The 19,448-nt window shown below is 36.7% G+C and overlaps 2 protein-coding genes and 1 pseudogene across 2 annotated transcripts; 2 read left to right on the top strand and 1 right to left on the bottom strand.

The window, feature by feature from the left end:
* The first annotated feature begins 5,732 nt into the window (after window positions 1-5,732).
* Window positions 5,733-7,288, top strand: LOC111888564 (uncharacterized). The gene is made up of 3 exons (XM_023884728.3): window positions 5,733-6,061; window positions 6,581-6,850; window positions 7,021-7,288. The coding sequence occupies exons 1-3, from the start codon at window positions 5,860-5,862 to the stop codon at window positions 7,074-7,076; spliced, it is 528 nt and encodes a 175-aa protein (XP_023740496.1). The 5' UTR covers window positions 5,733-5,859; the 3' UTR covers window positions 7,077-7,288.
* Window positions 7,289-8,352: 1,064 nt separating this feature from the next.
* Window positions 8,353-12,531, bottom strand: LOC111888574 (acetyl-coenzyme A synthetase, chloroplastic/glyoxysomal). The gene is made up of 17 exons (XM_023884737.3): window positions 12,054-12,531; window positions 11,842-11,985; window positions 11,608-11,763; window positions 11,229-11,520; window positions 11,056-11,138; window positions 10,867-10,968; window positions 10,649-10,737; window positions 10,460-10,550; window positions 10,271-10,384; window positions 10,081-10,157; window positions 9,909-9,987; window positions 9,766-9,834; window positions 9,475-9,650; window positions 9,333-9,389; window positions 9,100-9,190; window positions 8,907-9,005; window positions 8,353-8,811 (listed from the first exon to the last, which is right to left on the bottom strand). The coding sequence occupies exons 1-17, from the start codon at window positions 12,429-12,431 to the stop codon at window positions 8,626-8,628; spliced, it is 2,283 nt and encodes a 760-aa protein (XP_023740505.1). The 5' UTR covers window positions 12,432-12,531; the 3' UTR covers window positions 8,353-8,625.
* Window positions 12,532-14,887: 2,356 nt separating this feature from the next.
* Window positions 14,888-16,846, top strand: LOC111889567 (NADH--cytochrome b5 reductase 1-like; annotated as a pseudogene).
* Window positions 16,847-19,448: the final 2,602 nt, after the last annotated feature.

Raw genomic sequence — 19,448 nt, 5'->3', positions numbered from 1 at the left:
CATAACTTGATCTTCAGATATGAAGTCCTCATCCTTGATTCCTCGCATGGTTTTCTGCTTCGTCGAGGATCATGTGGAATGCCCTTGGTTTTGGCGGTGCATTTGGTCTTGTTGCTTCGTTTTTCTTTGGACAGTCCTTTGAAATATGCCCATTACTTCCACATTCGTAGTACTTCTTGTTGTCGAATGTACAATCTCTGGAATAGTGACTGGTCCTACCACACTTATAGCACACCACTTCTCCATCGCATCTTCCGAAGTGCTTCTTCTTGCACTTCTCACACCACTTGGCTCCATTCCCTCGGTCGTCCAGGTTAGACTTCGAGAACTTTCCCTTATTATCAGGTCTTGAGGATCCTTCAAACTTCCTCTTTTCACCAACTTCAGCTTTCTCCAGACCCTTTTCCCTTATTTGGGTCTCAACATTCTTGGCTGCCCAGATGGTGGCTTTCAAAGTGGTTGCTTGTTTGACCATTGGACCAAAGTCTGTTGGTAATCCATTAGCAAACCTATTGACCTTGGAAAGTTCCGTTGAAACTAGGTAAGGAACACACTTCATCTTCTCCGTAAAACTTGCAGCGTACTCGGTGACACTTAGTTTTCCTTTCTTTAGGTTCTGAAACTCGTTGTTGATCTCTAGGAGATCCTGCTCAGAGCAGTACTGCATTTTCAGTTGCTTTAGGAAATCTTCCCAAGACATCTTGCTTGCTTCTCCCTTGGGCATCGTATCTGCCAATAGCTTCCACCAGCTCAAGACTCTGGTCTTTAGTTGTCTGACCGCAAAGACGGTTTTCTCCTTGTTGCTACAGTCGCAACTCTCAAACACCATCTCCATCTCGGAGATCCAGTCCATAATTTCCATAGGCTTCGGGCTCCCTGAGAGACTTGGTGGTCTTGCACTTAAGAAATTCTTGTACATTCGCCCATCCTTGTCATTTCTCCTCTCCGGGCCATCCCTTCGTTCACATTGAGTCCCTACTTGACTCACTTGGCGGCTGTAGTTCCATTCCTCATATTGCTCAGGAATCGGCTCGGTCGGCTCAGCATGTATGGTAGGTTCGTCCCTATTTTTGTGGAACATCTGTCTCATTTCTTCCCTTTGTTCAGCTAGCATAGCCCGAATCATGGCTTGAACTCCAGCCATGGTGATTGGCTCAGGTACATCTTCTACTACGACAGGTATTTGCTGAATCACCGGGGGTTGATTCCTATTCTCATTTGCATTCACGTTTCCGCTACGGGTCCTTGCCATCTTTATCTATACACCGAATAAGGTAAATCTAGATCTTTATTTAGGATTGACGTTTAAATCATCCTTATCACTCTGAAACATTTACATGCTAGTTCTAATATTGTAGTCGTACGTTTAGAATCCTAAACACATAAGGTTTCCAGATCCGGTCGGCAACAGACCATAGATCCGAATAAATAACAACATATAAGGCATAAAGCATTTAGCACATAAAAGCATTTTAGGCATAATTCCTAAAATAAGCTAGTGCTCACACCTCACAATCATCGCTTAGCATTCTATGTTTAAGTCTAGAAATAAATCCATATTCCTAGTTCGCTTAAACTAATGCTCTGATACCAACTGTGACATCCCCATTTTCACGGCCAGAAAAGACCGATTTTGTTTATGCTTTGTAAAAATCAGAGTACTTATTTTCATAAAAATGTTGCGGAATTTGTTCCCAGAAAAACATGTTAAATACGTTATCAAAACATTTTCGAAGAAACGTATTTTATTCATTTTAAAACGTTTGGGATGTCATCGTCAATACAAAAATATAAGCATAAACAGAACTTACATTTATTTACACTAGTGATCTACATCTCTTTAATCTCTTAGTGTAATGTGACTTCATAACAACATCTGTGATATAAATAAACTGAGTGGGTCAGGTTGGGAAACCTGGTGAGTACATAGGGTTTTCAACCCACAATAATATAATTATTATGTTCAATCATCAAACAATTAACCCAATTACCCATCCCCATTATCTTCTTTATTCCTAAGTACCCTCCCTAAGGATTTATCCTAAGGGTCGTCTCCTACATCATATTTTACCTTTCATCTCCTTACATCGCATCTCCTTTTATGTTTGTTCCTAAGGACTTTCCCTAAGGATCATCGCCTACATCGCCTAGACAATATTGATTCAGGGATTACTCCCTCAATATGTGCCCACCAAGGGTTAGGGTATCATCGCATGAATACGTAGTTACAACATCGCCTGAACTCGTAATTCATAGTAAGGGGGTTAGAGTATCATCACATGAATACGTGGTTACAACATCGCCTGAACTCGTAATTCATCACCTACAGGTTATGAGCCTGCTGGTGTTTCTACGGGGTTGTCTATAATAGTCTGTGGTCGCCATCTATACTATGGTAGATGACTACATCTCCAAATTGTCGGACAAGGTTGTAGTATCCTACATCACCGATTCATCATCACCTATCTATCCTCACCTAATTATCATCACCTTCCTATCATCACCTATCTCTCATTATTTTATTTCATCACACACCAACTATTTCATCTACCCATGTTTTATCCCAACATATTTGTAGGTATAAAATAAATATACAGTTTAAATCATTTAAAACATGTATAAAATCATTCATCCAGCATAGACAACAAGTATTCAGATAATATGCACACATAGCACGTAATTTATGCAAAATACTTCATATCTATTTAAGATGAAAGTAACTATGCACTCACCTGAGTAGGTGGTGACTCGGCGCTTGGACAGCACTTCGTTACTCTAAACACACTTTTCCTTCGGCAAAACCTAGGGTTTAGTCTAACGCTTGACGAGACTAATTTAATAGTCTAGCTATTATTACTATTATATAAACGTTAAACAATACTTATATAACCCATAATAATAGCCCAAATACTCATTATAAGGTCCTAATAACAATACTATATTGAAACATAAGCTATACTAAAGATAGGATAGGTACAACTCACTTACACCGGGTTTTCTCGAAAACCGGGCTTCGTTGGAACAGCGTTCCCGAGCCGAAAGGCTCTTTTCTCGGGACTCCGGGAGCCTCGAGGCTTCCTTCGGGTGCTAGGGGGTTTACCTAGACTTTAGGGGGCTTAATAGGAGCTAGAGAGAGAGTTTAGAGAGAGAAAGTGGAAGAGGAAAGGTGTGAGAATGAATGGAACCCAACACATCTATTTATAGTGTGAAATCCTGATAGACTGGCCGAGTAGGAGGACCTACTCGCCGAGTTGGGGCATGTGGTGACCTTCTGGTGGTGCCACGTGTCAAATTCTGGTGGTGCCACGTCACCCCCTATCACGTATCAGCCTTCAAACTTAGAAAAATCATAAATCTCGCATACGAGCTCCGTTTTCGACGTTCTTTTGTTCAACGTGTAGGTAAAATCAAGATCTACAACTTTCATTTAGACTCTGTCGGCTAATTCTCGACCGATCTTAAATTTAATACCAGGAGGCGTTTAGACTGTTAAATGACCGCAAAGAATTCGTAACTCCTTCATACGGACTCCGTTTTCGTTTATCTTTTTACAGTTGAGTTCCTATTAATGAGATCTTCAACTCTCATTTAGGTCGCGTAAGCCAAAAACCGCTCGAACTAAAATTCGAGTTTCGGGTCGTGCACTACTAAGCCGAATCTTAGAAAAATCATAACTTCCTCATACGAAGTCAGATTTGGGCGTTCTTTTTATGGATGTTCTCGGTTTAATGTATACTATAACTTTGGTTTAGATCACTAAGGATAAAAATTCCTCTATCTTAAATTCAATATTTACGTCTCCCTGTGTCGTACCAGTTTTGCCGTAAAACTTCGACGGGCCATAACTTTTTCGTTATAACTCGGATTTCGGCGTTATTAATATGTACGGAAACCTTGTGACATATTCTACGACTTGGTAAAGATTATTTATTCTAAATAATCTTTTGTCTAAAAGTCATTTTCGACCCCTATTGCCTCTAAATTGATTAGTCCGGATCTGCGGGCGTTACAGTGCTGGTGGTCGGAGCAGTGTGGCCTTATTTCTTCAAGTCGACAGTTGCAGATGAGTTATCCTGACTATATTGACAGGGTCTAAGGCACCAAGGCCGGCCCTTTATCGGATGGGAATCCGGGTAGTTGTTTGTTATGTTATTGCTTGGCTATGTATGCATCCGGGTAGTTAGGATGATATATATTAGAGACCTGATTAAGGTCGGTATCCTGGTATATAGGATGATGTTATGCTAGTGACCGGTTAGGTAGATATCTTGGTTAGGATGTTGCTATGTTATGTGATCTGCTAGATCGGTTGATTAGTTGTGAATTGCTATATGATTATATGTTTATGTGCACATGGTTGTTGGACTGGGGTTGGGTTGAGGCGGGTCCTGCTTCGTGTTGTAGGCCAACATACCCAAGGCGGACTGGTTAGACCGAAGGCCCGACGAGCGGTACGGATAGGTTGAAGGCCCCAAGAGGGCGAACCAGACGTGCCGAGGCTCAGATAGTGGACCAGACAGACTGAAGGCCCGGTGCGGGCGGACCAGTCGCACTGTAGAATTGATATGCATGTCTGTTCTGTTTATGTTATGATATGATATGTGTATGGTATTGTGGTTGGTATTTTGGGGGTAACTCACTAAGCTTTCGGGCTTACAGTTTCAGTGTATTGTTTCAGGTACTTCAGGAGACCGTGGAAAGGCGAAGGCGTGACCGTATCGCTCCTCATCCTTATGTTATGATTTTTGGGACACTCTGATGGAAAATGATTTGAAAATATTTTGTAAACAATGCTATGTGGCTTTCAATTATGATTGAAAAAGTTTAAATTTGGTATGAATTTTAGGGATGTTACAATAATTGTGTTTGGATTACATTACCTAAGTAATCGTAAATTTTAATATAGTGTTATTTAATGATTAATTATTCCTAACCTTTTGTGTAGATTTACATCCCAATCAATATACTAATTGCTCACTGGTTTTTTGGTGCTTTGGATTTGAAGACATTCAAAATGACTATATACGATAATCACTAGAAGAGCGACTACTTTTCAGAAGAAGATGAATGGTTTATATGTATGAGAGCCCGCATCCACAGACTGTTAGTGAGTATCAACTACGGGGGCATCAAACCAACCGATGCAATCCCACTTGAGAGTTCCAACATGACTCTCGAAAACGCCCCAGACGTACCATAATAGATTGACAGTAAAAGGGATTATGGAGTGTTTTTGTATTGGTTTCTGGAGATTTTGATCGTCGGGAAATCATATTTTATAGAGGGTAAAAACGCTCCATAGACAATGTTATATTATTCCATACATGAATGCTTTATAGGCTGGTTACATAAAGAATTTCCCAAAATATCACTATTTCATTCACGTAATAGCATATGGTATGGGCAACGAAAAATACTATTATTGCTAATGTGACACCTCATAACCTATTCATAACAAGATGAACACCACGTCACCACCCCCCTTCTTGTTGTATCTAGTTGTGGTCATGACTAGATGAAACGTGATCTTCTATTGGCTACACAAATTCTCTCTATCTATCTCTCTCCTCTTTACAGGTGTTAAATATCACCCCCTTTTTTTATTGCTTTTTGTTATAACACCACTTCAAATTGTTCATGCTATATCATTTTTAGAGACACACAAAACAATGTACGAAATAGAATTTCCCAAATATAATGGTCATTTTGTGGGCCGGGTACCCATTTTATTTGACCATTCCAAACTTGTCATCTACAGTATCCTGACGCTCCTTCCCCTCCCTTTCATCGAAACCATCGTGTGTTGGTCGATACTCGAATACCAGTGATCGAAATTATTCCAAAGCTTCCGTCGTAAAGATGTCATGTTCTATGGGTTTTCACTCGCGATTGACATCCTCATCCAGGATTCCATCTTTCGAATTTGTATCTGGGTCAACCGCAGTTTCTCCACCTGCAGTGCGCTGCCCTGGTCGTCGTTCACACACCTCCAGCAGCCTTAAAGTCGGCATCAAAATCAAAACTTGCTCAAGAAGGATTGATTCTACGCGATGCTTTGCTGGTATATGTTTTATTCCACTTATCTATCGTTTTGATTCGTTTATCGATCGTAGTGAACGTTGACTGATAATTTCATTCTATCAACCATGACAACATTTTAACCAATATACGGAATACTTGCGTCTTCGTACCATCCACAATTTTCTTTTACAATTAGGGTTTCTTTTATATTTTCAGAAATTAACAAGAATCGCTTTGCTTGTTGATTTACACAATGAAGTTAATTATTTATGTAAATAGTTTTTAGGGTTTTGAATTCTTGGCCCATATTTTGTGTAACCTTTATTTATAGTAATTCTTCTATCAATGTGTTAATTATCTTGAATTCTAACATCTATGATGTTTAAACATATACACCTACCCTCAAGATGAGATACTAACGTAATAGTTGCAGGATAGATTAAGAAAGATTGATAAATGATTGTTATTGTTGTTACTTAAATGTGAATAATCACATTCAATAATCAGTTAATGACATGATCTTATTTCATTTGTCAAATGGCTTTGTTTGCTTTTGCAGCATTAAATCCAGAGTTAAAGACTACATTGGATAAAGTTGTTACATCACACAAGGTGATTCTTTTCATGAAAGGAACTAAGGACTTTCCACAATGTGGATTCTCAAACACAGTTGTTCAGATTTTGAGATCAGCCAATGTACCTTTTGAAACAATTAATATTCTGGACAATGAAATGTTACGTCAAGGGTTAAAGGAGTATTCTCAATGGCCAACATTTCCACAACTCTACATTGATGGGGAGTTCTTTGGGGGTTGTGACATAACTGTTGGTAAGTTCATTCCCTCATGCTTTTATATATATATATATATATATATATATATATATATATATATATATATAACTTTATATCCATCCATACATCATGATGCATTTTAATCAGTATCTCTTCAGTCTTCATGGATATAGTATGTGTAGTTAATAACTCTTCTTTTATTACAGAAGCATACAAGAGTGGAGAATTGCAGGAACTATTGGAGAAGGCGTCATTATCCTGATTCATATAAGTTTATTTCCTTCATAATTGTAGAAAAACATGTTATATTATTCCATACATGTAATCGACTTTTTGATTACTGAAAGGGAGGTTCTGTAAGTTGTATTTATGAAAGAATGTCTTCATGTGTGTTTCAGTGATGTATATGGAGAAAAAAAGATGCATACAGAAATCCAATTCATTCAGCCTTCAACATGCCTATTATTACTATCACCCTGTTTTTTTTCTTCCTCATTAAGTGTTGTCTTGATAAATAATGTATATGGACTCGATGAGAAATTTTCATTTTCCAAATTCTCTAGTAACAAAGAAACACTCATATGATTTATACTTGTCAAATAAACTAATAAAATTGAAACACCATTGCATATATTGCTTACCAGATTTCCTCATCAAGTTAATTAAGAATAAAGAAACAGTGCCATTTTTATCATCTTCTGTCAAAAAATTGCAAGAAGATGGAGAGCAAAGATTCAACCATTAATATAATCACCAATCCTGCTACAAGATTCCATAATCACATAAAGCTTTCACCATTGTTGATATGAATACATTATCAGCTTGACTAAGGTGTTGTTTGTTTTTTTAAGCCAAAATGTTTGCAGTCTGCAGACCATATCTGCAAGTCTCTGTGTTAGAAGAGGCGGACCAAATGTCTACAGTATGCGATAAAATGACTGTTTGTTTTTAACGTCTGCAACTGTTGAAATAAATTGATTTTTTAAACTTAATTTCATATCATAAACATTAAAAATGTAATTTCAGCAAAAAAAGAAAAAAAAAAAAAAAAAACTACACGGTGACCCATGTTTTTTTTTTTTTTTTTTGTTTAGGTTAAAATGGGGTCCGAAGACATTTGAAGACAGTAGTCCATATCTACGCCAGAAAGACCTCGAGCAGACGTTTTTTGATCTACGCACTTCCAAAAAACAAACACTTTGCGATGACATATGTCTATGTGGCGTAGACAAGTGGTTGCGCAGATCTTCACAAAAAAAAACAAACAGCCCCTAAATGTTTATGCAGTGTTTGGCATGTATAAATTAGCATAATGCAATGTTTGGTGAGGCCACTAAAGTAGCTTATAAGCTAACTTTTTATAAAACTATTTGATATGGTTTATTTATAAGTTCATGGGGGCTTCTTCACAAGTTTTTAAAATATACTGCTAATGCCATTTTATGTCATCTTACTTATCAACTAATTTTTACCAAACATTATTACTTTATCAGCTACCAACTAACTTTTTAGCTAGTCTGTCAAACACAACCTTAATATAATTAGAACCACTCACTTATTCCATGTGTAATAAAACCAAACTCACTTTTTGATGTATGTGTGCATCACTCGTTACAACATTTTCTTTAACCTTTTTCTACAAGTTCTAGGTAACAATTATGTAAGAACTTGTGTCGCTATTTCCCATCAAAGGGACACCTAACAACATAATATATTTCTAGTTTCAATATGCATTGTTATTAGCCATGTCATGTAACTTGGTATATGTTTGACTTATGGCCTTTGAGATTCCTAAAAAACCACACACACACTTAGGAATCAGCAAGCTCAATCAGTTGATCAACAACATGTGGATCTGCTAATGTGGTTGTATCACCAAGCTCATCCAGCTGTCTAGAAGCAATTTTCCTCAAAATTCTTCTCATAATTTTCCCACTTCTTGTTTTTGGAAGACCAGGTGCCCAATGGATCTTGTCAGGTGCTGCAAATGCTCCAATCTAATTGCAACAAAATACAAACTTAGACCAATTTTTTATACACCAATTAGAAGTTAGAAGCCTTTTTTATCTGTTTTTTAGTAAATAAAACTTACATGGGTTCGAACAGAAAGTACAAGGCTTTTTCTGAGATCTTCACTGTATGGGACACCCTCAACTGGAGTAACAAATGCGTATATACTCTGACCTTTCACCTATTTATATTAGGTATCACAGAATAGATAATCATTTCTTACATTTTTAACAATAATAATATCATATCACATGCAAATAAGAGAAGCTACATACCTCATGTTCAACACCAACTACAGCTGCTTCAGCACATTGAGGATGTGATACTAGTGCTGATTCAACTTCTGCTGTGCCAATTCGGTGTCCACTGTTCATTTAGACAAATCGACTTACTTTTTTTTATATTTGAATATGAGTGTTCCTTTTTGACTTAATAAAGAAAGTCAGGAAATGAGGTTTTTCATATATTATTTATCCAGACTGTATTAATTCAGTTTAAATCAAAGTACCTGACATTAATTACATCATCAACTCTTCCAGTGAGCCAATGATATCCATCTTTGTCTCTGAAACAAAATTTAGTTTGAATGAAGCAAAATAGAATAATGTCAAATAACATTCCACCAAATAATTATTAAGTATTATTATTACCTGCTGCAGCCATCACCACTAAAATAATAGCCAGGGAATGCACTGAAATAAGTTGTTTCATATCTTTCATGATCCCCATAAAGTGTCCTAAATGCCCCTGGCCATGACTTTTTAACACATAGATACCCACTGCATTCACCTTCAATCTCCTTCCCCTTTTCATCCACTATCACAGCCTGCATTTTTTTATTTTATTAAGCGTGATGATTTTAGAAGATTCAATGATTTGAAGGAAAACCATATGGATTTTGTTTTATAAATTATACAAAAAAAAAAAAAAAAAAAAGATACCTGAACCCCGAAAAATGGAAAAGTAGCAGAACCTGGTCTTTGAGGCCATGCACCGGGCAAGGGCGTAATCTGGAAAAAGAAAAAAATGATCAAATTCAATTACCAAATTATCATTAATGCAAATAAGTGTAAATAATACATACCATGAAACCTCCTGTTTCTGTTTGCCACCAAGTATCTGATATTGGACACCTTGAGTCTCCAACTACATTGAAAAACCACCTGCCATATCAACAAATACAAAAATCCATAAATAAAAATTTTCAATTAACCCCAAAAAAATAAAAACAATCAAAAATTAGTCCCAAAAACAACCTCCATGCACTTGGATTAATCGGCTCGCCTACACTTCCAAGAACTCGTAAAGACTTACGTGAATAACGAGTCACATGCTGCATTTTAATTTGAAACAACAAAAAATAATTATATCTTAATCCGTATAAGCTAAATAACAATGTTTATGATGAGGTTTTATATAATAATAATAATAATAATAACAACTTGCCTCATCACCCTCACGCATTAAAGATCGCACCAGTGTAGGAGCAGTATAAAATATTGTCACCTTGTATTTGTCAACAATATCCCAACATCGCCCAAAATCTGGATAATTGGGAACCTGAAAACAGTCAAATACCATGTATTATATATGGAATCATAAAAAATAAAAAATAAAAAAATGAAATTAGTTTACCCCTTCATAAAGCACAACTGTTGCTCCATTAAGCAGAGGTCCATAAGCAACATAGCTGTGTCCAGTAATCCAGCCACAGTCAGCTGTACACCTAGAATACAAATGTATTAATAAGTCAAAAAGATTCACTCACTCATATCATATATTCATATACAGCTTAGCTTATTGGATTAAGTCAAAAAGATTTACCAGTATACATCAGATGGCTTGTAGTCAAATGCATATTTGAATGTTGTTGCAGTGTAGATCATGTATCCTCCTGTAGTATGCACAACACCCTATCAAATGCACCAACATCATTTTTTTTAAATTAAAAAAAAAAAAAAAAAAAAAAAAAAAAAAAAAAAAAAAAATCATCCACAGATTAAGAAAAGATCAAATCAATAGGAGGCAGGGGTATTATCGACCTTTGGCTTTCCTGTGCTTCCGCTGGTGTACAGAAGGAAGAGCGGATCCTCCGCATCAACCCACTCCACATCACATTTGGTAGAACATTCTGGAACAACATCCTGCAATATTTTTTTTAAAAAAATTAATTGATCCTGGAAATTGTATAATTAGAAAAAAAAATCTAGTTTTTTTTTTTTTTTTTCTACCTGCCACCAAGCATCTCTTTCCTTTTGCCATTTAGTAGCTTCCTTCTTCATGGCTGATTCATTTGCATATGTCAAACACAAATCTGTTTGTGATCAAGAAAAAGGTCATACTCATGTATATATAACTTAATAATCATATTTTTGTTTTTAACATAAAAATAAATAGCTCATACCAACAGAGACTCCATTTTGAGATGACTCTGAGAGTGCAGAATCAACAATATCTTTGAGATTGATGATTTTTTTCCCTCTTTTAATTGCATTACAAGTTATCACAATTTTCGGTTTGCAATCCATAACTCTTTGAACAAGAGAATCTGCAGAAAACCCAGCAAAAACAACCGAATGAACAGCACCAATTCGAGCACATGCGAGCATGGTGATTGGTAGTTCCATAAGCATAGGTAAATAAACAATTACAGAATCACCCTTTTTGACTCCATTGTCTTTCAAGTAATTAGCAAGCTGTCAAAATACAATCACAAACTACAAATTGAGATCGAATAGTAGTGTGTAATGCATGAATGTAAGAAAAGGAATGAATCGAATCACCTGACAAACTCTATCTAGCAACTGGTTGTAAGTCAAGGAATCATCAACACCAGGTTCGTTTCCTTCCCAGTGAATTGCAATTTTGTCACCGTTTCCAGATTCGATGTTTTTATCCAAGCAATTATAGCAGATATTGGTGATTCCACCCTTGAACCACTGAGATAGCAATAGGAAAACGAACTTGTTAAGAATTCGATAGAATTGGAATTGCAGAAGTAATGGAGATCTGATTACCTCTATGTCGATTTTCCCTTTTCTGATGTCGAGATTCTCAGAGTAAACCTGCTGATCCCATTTCTTCTTCCAGTAGAATTCGGAAGCTATGTCGGACCAAAAGCTAGCTGGGTCTTCGATTGATCTATTGTACATCTCCAGGTACTGAAACGGTATCAATGAACATCAATCGTGAGATTTTTTTTTATTAACGATGAAATGAGGGGAATTACCTTATCGAAAGATGAAACGTGGGCCTTTTGGGAGAAATCATGACTGGGTAAGATAAGATCATCATCGGAGGCAAGATGCTCGCCGAGGATTACAGCTTTCAGTTTCGATAACCGGGAGGAAAGAGAGGGTAGATGACGGAGGTGAAGGGCTGTGGTAAGATTGTTCGCCAAGTCCGGCAGCCGTGATCGGAAGGGATTACCGGAGTTCACTCTTGCTCTTATTGTTTTGAACGATGAAGAAACAAATACGTTGGAATTGGTTCTATCCACAAATGGTCGATCGCCTCGATGAAGAACTTGGGTGAACTGGCAGTAGCTCCTCCTGTCAACGATATCACCATTAATGCAATCGTAATTGAAACATGCATTAACAGCCATCTATCTCCTTTCCTTTTTCCCTCCCTCCCTTCTCTCTCTTAGAAATTCTAAAACCTGTAATTGAATATGGGAGCTAACTGAAACAATGAACATTGTTTTTCTCCTACCATAAATACGAAACCCAAGAAATCTAACCTTGGTCTCCTGTTATTTTTGTCTTTTCCTGTGTGCTATCTTGATTCATCGTACGTTTATGTTATTTTATTAAACTTACTGTAAAAAAAGAAGTAAAATTGAAGATGAAGAGTCTTTACTTTACCAGGTATATATAAAAGAAAGGGTTCTTTTTGCATGGGATTGGACCCCCATCGATTCTTGCAAACAACACGTCTATGGATTCGGCATTTGTTTTGTCTATGCAAAATCCCCCACTTTTCACAGTCGAATGAACAAAACATCAGTACGTTCCAAAGATACAAATCGAGAAGATCATCAATACTATGAATTGAACGTGTGGATGTCATCTTTACATAATGACCATCATCTTTAATTATGGCAATATTCATCTTCAAACCCTCAACTATACAAAAGAAGTTAGGCAAAATGCAAAATGTTATGTTTGCCATAAAAAAGAATCTTATTTAAACATGAAACACGTATCTTAGAGTGGGTTTGGTTATTGAAAATATTTTATTTTTTTCAAGAAAATTTTAATAACACATTTGATTGATTTAGTTTTTTAAAGATTTTCCAAAAAATAAATCTTATGTTTTGCAAATTGTATGTAAATTAGAAAAAATATTTTTTACTTTTTTATAAAGTTTTCTAATTTTCTTAAATAAAAAATGAAAACTCAATTTGTTTTAACTAATCGTGTCTTCTAAAATTTTCAACGAAAACTAAAAATGAAATTAAATTCTATTTTCTAAAAATATTTTCTAGAAAAATAAAAATAGTTTTCCACAACGGTATTAACTTTTGGTATACTAAAGACTCGTAAAAACATTATGTAATACATAGTACCACATCATCAAGGAAGAGTTTACACTATGAGAAGATGGGTCTTTTACCCACCTAAAATTTTAAAATATATAACAAAGTATGTATGAAAATATTAGACTGGTTTTTGAAGAAAAAAGAAGACAACAACGTTAGAAGATGTTGTGGTGGTAACGAAAGTAACGTGCAGGCTAATAACGCATAAAAACGGGGAGGTGGGACGGTGTTTGCCCCGTTATAACATGCAATAACGCCTTCTTGGGTGTTGCCCACACCCAACACTCTTAAGGCTTATTGTAAAAAATATGAAAGACCTACTTATAGTATTTGACAAAAAAAAAAGCATCATAACCTACTTTATCGTGTTGGGAAAAAAATATAAACTATAAACAATAGCAGATCTATCATATTTGGTGGCATGAAAGAGTCTCACATCGACTTCAAGATTAAAATGGCGAGTGATTTTCCATTATAAGTAGATTATTCATCTTTCACATTTCTACACCATAAATCTTGTTGATACCTAGTTCAGACCGGCTTTACTTCAAGTTAAAATTGGTTTTAGTTAAAAAAAAAATTAAGGAACGACCGCTTTGGGCTCGATCCCTCACCATCAGCTTTTATACAAATTGAAGCAGTTATTTTTCTTTTGACCCGATTTTCTCTTGAACATAATATAATTAAGTGCCCCACAAAACCAAATGAACCCAACATTTGACATCCCTCTTTATCTTGTTTAACCCTCTTACAAATTTCACAGAGTTTTGGTTTAGAATGAGTAATATGAGAAATATTTATTTATATTTTAAAACACAAAAAAATTAATTAGAGGGATGACCTAACCTATGATATCGTCTAGACTAAGACACAAAATAGACATGAATGAACAAATTAACCTTACATGTGTTACACTACAAGAATAAACATTTAAAAGGACGAAACGTATAGGAACGACAAAATTCGTCCCTATAGATGATCTATAGCGACGACATGTTGTCTTTGTATGGTTCACAAATAATGTTTGACTTTTTAAGCTATAACAACGACACATCACCTCTATAGGTAAGGCAGGAACGAAAAATATTTGGCGCATTTTCGAAAAACTTATAAAGACGACATATTATCCCATAAATAAACAAAATTAAATACATAAATATTCTTTAGTTTATTTAATTGGAAAATAGGGAGTGATGTTTTGTCTGAGGATATAGGGGGGCGACAAGTTGTCCCCCATAGGTATTAGAAGCTCTTTTCCCCTTTGTTCCGTTCTTCTCTCTCACTTTCTCTGAAGGGTGATTCGTTTCTCCCCGGCACCACATCGACGACCAGGTAACCACCTCCCCTCTTCTTCTTGTTCTTCTTCTTCTACTACTTCTACATCTAAACCACTACCACTACCATCACTCTCACTTCCACACTTGTCTCCCCCCTTCACCGCCCTCAAACTTTCCTCAAATCACATCTACATCTCTTCCAAACCAGGGCTTCTGATTCCAATTGGTTCCTTCTGCATTTTTATTATTTGCTTTCATGGCTTCTCGTGGCCGGAAAATGTGATCGCAACTTCGCTTCACCTTACCCTCTCTTTCAATTTCAGGTGTGTTCATGTTTTTTTCTTGCCAGCTACCTCAGAGAAAAAACAACTTCACTGACGATCCCTACTCCCTTTCTTTCAGCGACCTCTGGTTCGGTCTACTGCTTCCGGCGGTTGTTCCACTGAGATTGCAACTTCTCTCCAACAACTCTCATCGTCTTCAACAAGTATGTCTCCTAATTTTATAATGTATATTTGTCTGATTTCTTCATGTTTTTGTTGTTGGTTTGATCATTCAAGTGTTTTTATCACTGGAATTACTCATATAGTGATTAACTTTGACAATAGTTGTGGAGTTCATGAAGTAATAACTTCTAAGCCTTGCAATGGTATTTTGGATACATCAGTGTGCTATCTTAGTTTGTTTGAGTTCACATATCTATCATATAAGTTTATATTAAAATGTGGCTAAGAAAATGTTAATGTAATTGAAATTGGTAGATATTAGAAGAAATTTTGGAATATAAACTTATACACTACTGAAAAAAGTGCATATCTATGCTTGATAGGTTTGACATGGTTGTTGACATTGAATGATTCTCTTTCAAATAGATAAGTACTAGTCTTTCTGTTATCTGTTTATTAGCTTGAATACTCCTTTTTCTTACGATTCTCCTGAAACTGCTATAAATTAGGGTTATTATCAAACCATTAAAATTCTGTTTTTTAGTGTGACACCTTTCAGATAAGAAAAACACCCAACTCTTCACCTCCTTCTCAAGCAATGGAGTTCTTGGAAGCAAAGGAGATCCAAGTCGGAATTGTTGTTGCCATTGTTGTTGTTGCAACTGTAGCCTACTTTTATACCTCAAAGAAAAGCAAAAGTTTTTATTTCTATTTCATACAATCGAACTAGTGCAGCTATTATTTTCCAATTCTTAGTTTCCCATGGTTCCCATCTAAATAAGAAACTATTGTGTTGTCAGTATGGAACATAGACCCTGAAAATTATAAGGAATTCAAGCTTGTGGTGGACCGCACATAAGTTGCAGGTATATTTATTTAATTGGCTTTGTTTTTTCTTCACTCAATCCATCCTTTACTCGCTCATAAATACCATATGTTATCTTTAAGTGGTGGGTGTGTTAGGTTCTATTTACTACAATTATTTACCTTGTTTTATACTCTAGGGGTAAAGATAGTCAAGGGGAAGAGGTTATCAAACCATACACCCCAACCACCCTGGACACCGATGTTGGATATTTTGAGTTAGTTATTAAGGTACACATCAATATTCAAATTTGTTGCACTTTATGATCTGTTAATGCTTAATCTTGTTGTATAAATGGTTGTGATTGTGATATGTGTAGATGTATCACTAGGTCGGATGTCCCACTACTTTAGAGAGTTTCGTGAAGGTGACTATATGGCTACAAGGGAACCCAAGGTAGATAACCTCCAATAATTATAACTTCTTTTTCTAGAATGTGTGCAATTGTTAGAAAGAGTAAATTTTTATTCATACTTCCATCTATAATTTCTGTAAATTCCATTCCAGGGGCATTTCAAGTATCAACCTGGTCAGGTGAGAGCTTTTGGAATGTTTGATGAGGGCTCTGGAATCACTCCAATGTTTAAGGTGTTTATTTTTTAATGTCTGAGGTCTTTGCATTTCTTTATAATATCATAATTTACGTTTTTGAGATTTTTTTTTTCTTTTTCAACGTAGGTTGCTAAAGCTATACTAGAAACCCAAAGGACAACACCCAGGTGCATCTCATATATGCTAATGTCACATATGATTTAATCCTTCTTAAGGTGAGTAATTATAGCAAAGCGTCCAAGAGTTGTCCATATTAATTATAAACATGAAGATGAGCTAGTCATGGCTTACGTAAATTGTCTTTATAGTTGCATCTATCGAAGCTACATGTTGTCTTTATAGATGAACCTATAGAGACGACATGTCGTCTCTATAACTGTAACGCCCGCAAATCCGGGCTAGTCAATTTAGAGGCAATAGGGGTCGAAAACAACTTTTCGACAAAAGATTATTTAGAATAAATAATCTTAACCAAGTTGTAGAGTATGTCACAAGGTCTCTGTACATATAAGGAACGCCGAAATCCGAGTTATAACGAAGAAGTTATGGCCCGTCGAAGTTTTACGGCAAAACCGGCACGACACCGGGAAGCGTAAATAGTGAATTTACGATAGAGCGAGATTTAGCCTTAGCGATCTAAACGGAAGTCGTAGAATATGTTAAACTAAGAACATCGATAAAAAGAACGCCCAAATCTGACTTCGTATGAAGAAGTTATGATTTTTCGAAGTTTCGGACTAGCAGTGTACAGTCCGAAATTCGAATATTAGATCGAGTGGTTTTTAGCCGACACAACCTAAACGAGAATCGAAGATCTCATTGAGAGTAGCGTAACGAGAAAAAGATGGGCGAAAACGGATGTCGGATGAAGAAGTTATGAGGATTTAACGGACCAATCGTGTCCCGGCCCGTTAATAATATAAAATTTAAAATCGAGCCAAAATTAGCCGACGAAGTCTAAACGAAAGTTGTAGAGTACGTTCCCACCTTCTCGTGGATATAAAGAACGTCGAAAACGGAGGTCGTACGCGAAAGTTACGAATTTTTAAAGTTGGAAAGTAAACTTGCGAAGCTGATGCATGAAAGGATGACGTGGCCGAACTCCCAGCCGTCGGATGAAATCGCTTCGGATGGTGACACCTGGTGCGAGGGTTACGCCTAGCGTAGCGAGGATACGCCTAGCGTCCGGAGAACGCCCCGCGTCCGAGGCCAAGTACGCCCTGCGTACTTCGGTTCTTATCCGTCCGATGGAGTGCAAGACAGCTGGTCCGAGGCTGGCAATCTTATCCGAGGAGTACGCCCAACGTACCCTCGGTACGCCCCGCGTAATGTCTGAAGCCAGACCCTATAAATTGAGGTGCGAGGCTGCCATTTCTCTTCACCCCAAAACCTCTTCTTTCTCTCACTGCTTTCTCTCTCTAGCACCTCTAAACATCCCTAAACCCTAGAAAAACCCCCTAGCACCCTAGGGAAGCCCCGAGGCTCCCGGAGTCCCGAGAAAAAGGAGTTTTTCGGTTTCGAAACGCTGCTCCAATTAAGTCCCGGTTTTCGATAAAATTCGTTGTAAGTGTGCTACGCTTACGCAATTTTTTATATAGCTTTCAAATAATTATAGGAATGTTATTAGGTCCTTAAAATAATTATTTGGGCTATTATTATGAGTTATATTGAGCGTTATTAACGCTTAATAATAGATAGACTAATTAATTTGTCGCGGTTATCGTTAAACTAAACCCTAGTGGTATCGGTACTAGGTTTTATCGAAGGAATATCGTTTTGAGAGTATCGAAGCGTTGTCCGAGTGCTGAGTCACCACCTACTCAAGTGAGTGCATAGTTACTTTCAGCTTACACATAGATATGAAGTATTTTACGTGCTGTGTGTGTATATTATCTGTATACTTGCTATCTATATTGGAAGAACGTTTTATACATGTTTTCAGTGATTCAAATTGTATATGTATTTTATATCTACATAATGTGCTGGGTAAAACACGGGTAGATATAATAGTTGCTGTGTGACAAAATAAAATAATGAGAGGCCTCGTTATAGCTGTTCTTGATGATCTAGTCATCTAGCGGAGTATAGATGACAACCACGGACTATTCTAGACAGTCCAGTGGAACACTAGCAGACTCGCAACCTGTAGGTGTTTATTCGAACTGTGTGTTTAACCGAACTGTGTGTTTATTCGAACTGTGTGTTTATTCGAACTGTGTGAACTGTGTGCTCACCAGGTATACTCCATCCCAATGATAGTCCTTTGACTAGGTCCCTTGTGTTAGATGTTTTAGGGACGTAATGTGAGGATAACGGGAATGGGTAATTGGGTTGATTGTTTGATGTTTAAAAATAATAATTATATTATTGTGGGTTGAAAACCCTATGTACTCACCAGGTTTCCCAACCTGACCCACTCAGTTTATTTATATCACAGGTGTTGATATGAAGTGACACCACACTGAGAGATTTTAAGAGATGTAGATCACTAGTGAAAATAATTGTAAGTTCTGTTTATGCTTATGTTTCTATATTAACGATGACATCCCAAACGTTTTAAAATGAAATAAATACGTTTCATCGAAAATGTTTTAATAACGTATTTACCATGTTTTTCTGGGAACAAATTCCGCAACATTTTTATGAAATGAAGTACTCTGATTTTTAAACAAAGCATAAACAAACCGGTCTTTTCTGGCCGTGATTTTGGGGATGTCACAATAACTTTATCTATGGAGACCAACAACTTATAGCGACGAAACAGAATATGACGACATGTTTTCTCTAGAGGCTACCTATTGCGACGATATTTTTAGCGACAACAAAAAAGATCTATTGCGATGAGCTAGCCTATGGTGACGAAAGCTATAGGGACAACATGTCGTCCCCGACACCTATAGGGACGACTTTTGAACCTATTGAGACGACATTTGTCGTCCCT

This window comes from Lactuca sativa, chromosome 2 (assembly GCF_002870075.4).
Source record: "Lactuca sativa cultivar Salinas chromosome 2, Lsat_Salinas_v11, whole genome shotgun sequence".
NCBI classification, from domain to species: Eukaryota; Viridiplantae; Streptophyta; class Magnoliopsida; order Asterales; family Asteraceae; genus Lactuca; species Lactuca sativa.
The sequence above is the reverse complement of the archived record's forward strand: the minus strand, read 5'-3'. Positions and strand labels throughout refer to the sequence as shown.

Coding starts and splice junctions, on each gene's coding strand:
- LOC111888564 (XM_023884728.3), top strand. CDS start 5,860: ATGTCATGTTCTATGGGTTTTCACTCGCGATTGACATCCTCATCCAGG. Junction 6,062..6,580: donor TTCTACGCGATGCTTTGCTG/GTATATGTTTTA, acceptor TTGCTTTTGCAG/CATTAAATCCAGAGTTAAAG. Junction 6,851..7,020: donor GGGTTGTGACATAACTGTTG/GTAAGTTCATTC, acceptor CTTTTATTACAG/AAGCATACAAGAGTGGAGAA.
- LOC111888574 (XM_023884737.3), bottom strand. CDS start 12,431: ATGGCTGTTAATGCATGTTTCAATTACGATTGCATTAATGGTGATATC. Junction 10,738..10,866: donor GAAGCACAGGAAAGCCAAAG/GTCGATAATACC, acceptor TGCATTTGATAG/GGTGTTGTGCATACTACAGG. Junction 8,812..8,906: donor TACTTTCTGTTCGAACCCAT/GTAAGTTTTATT, acceptor TGTTGCAATTAG/ATTGGAGCATTTGCAGCACC.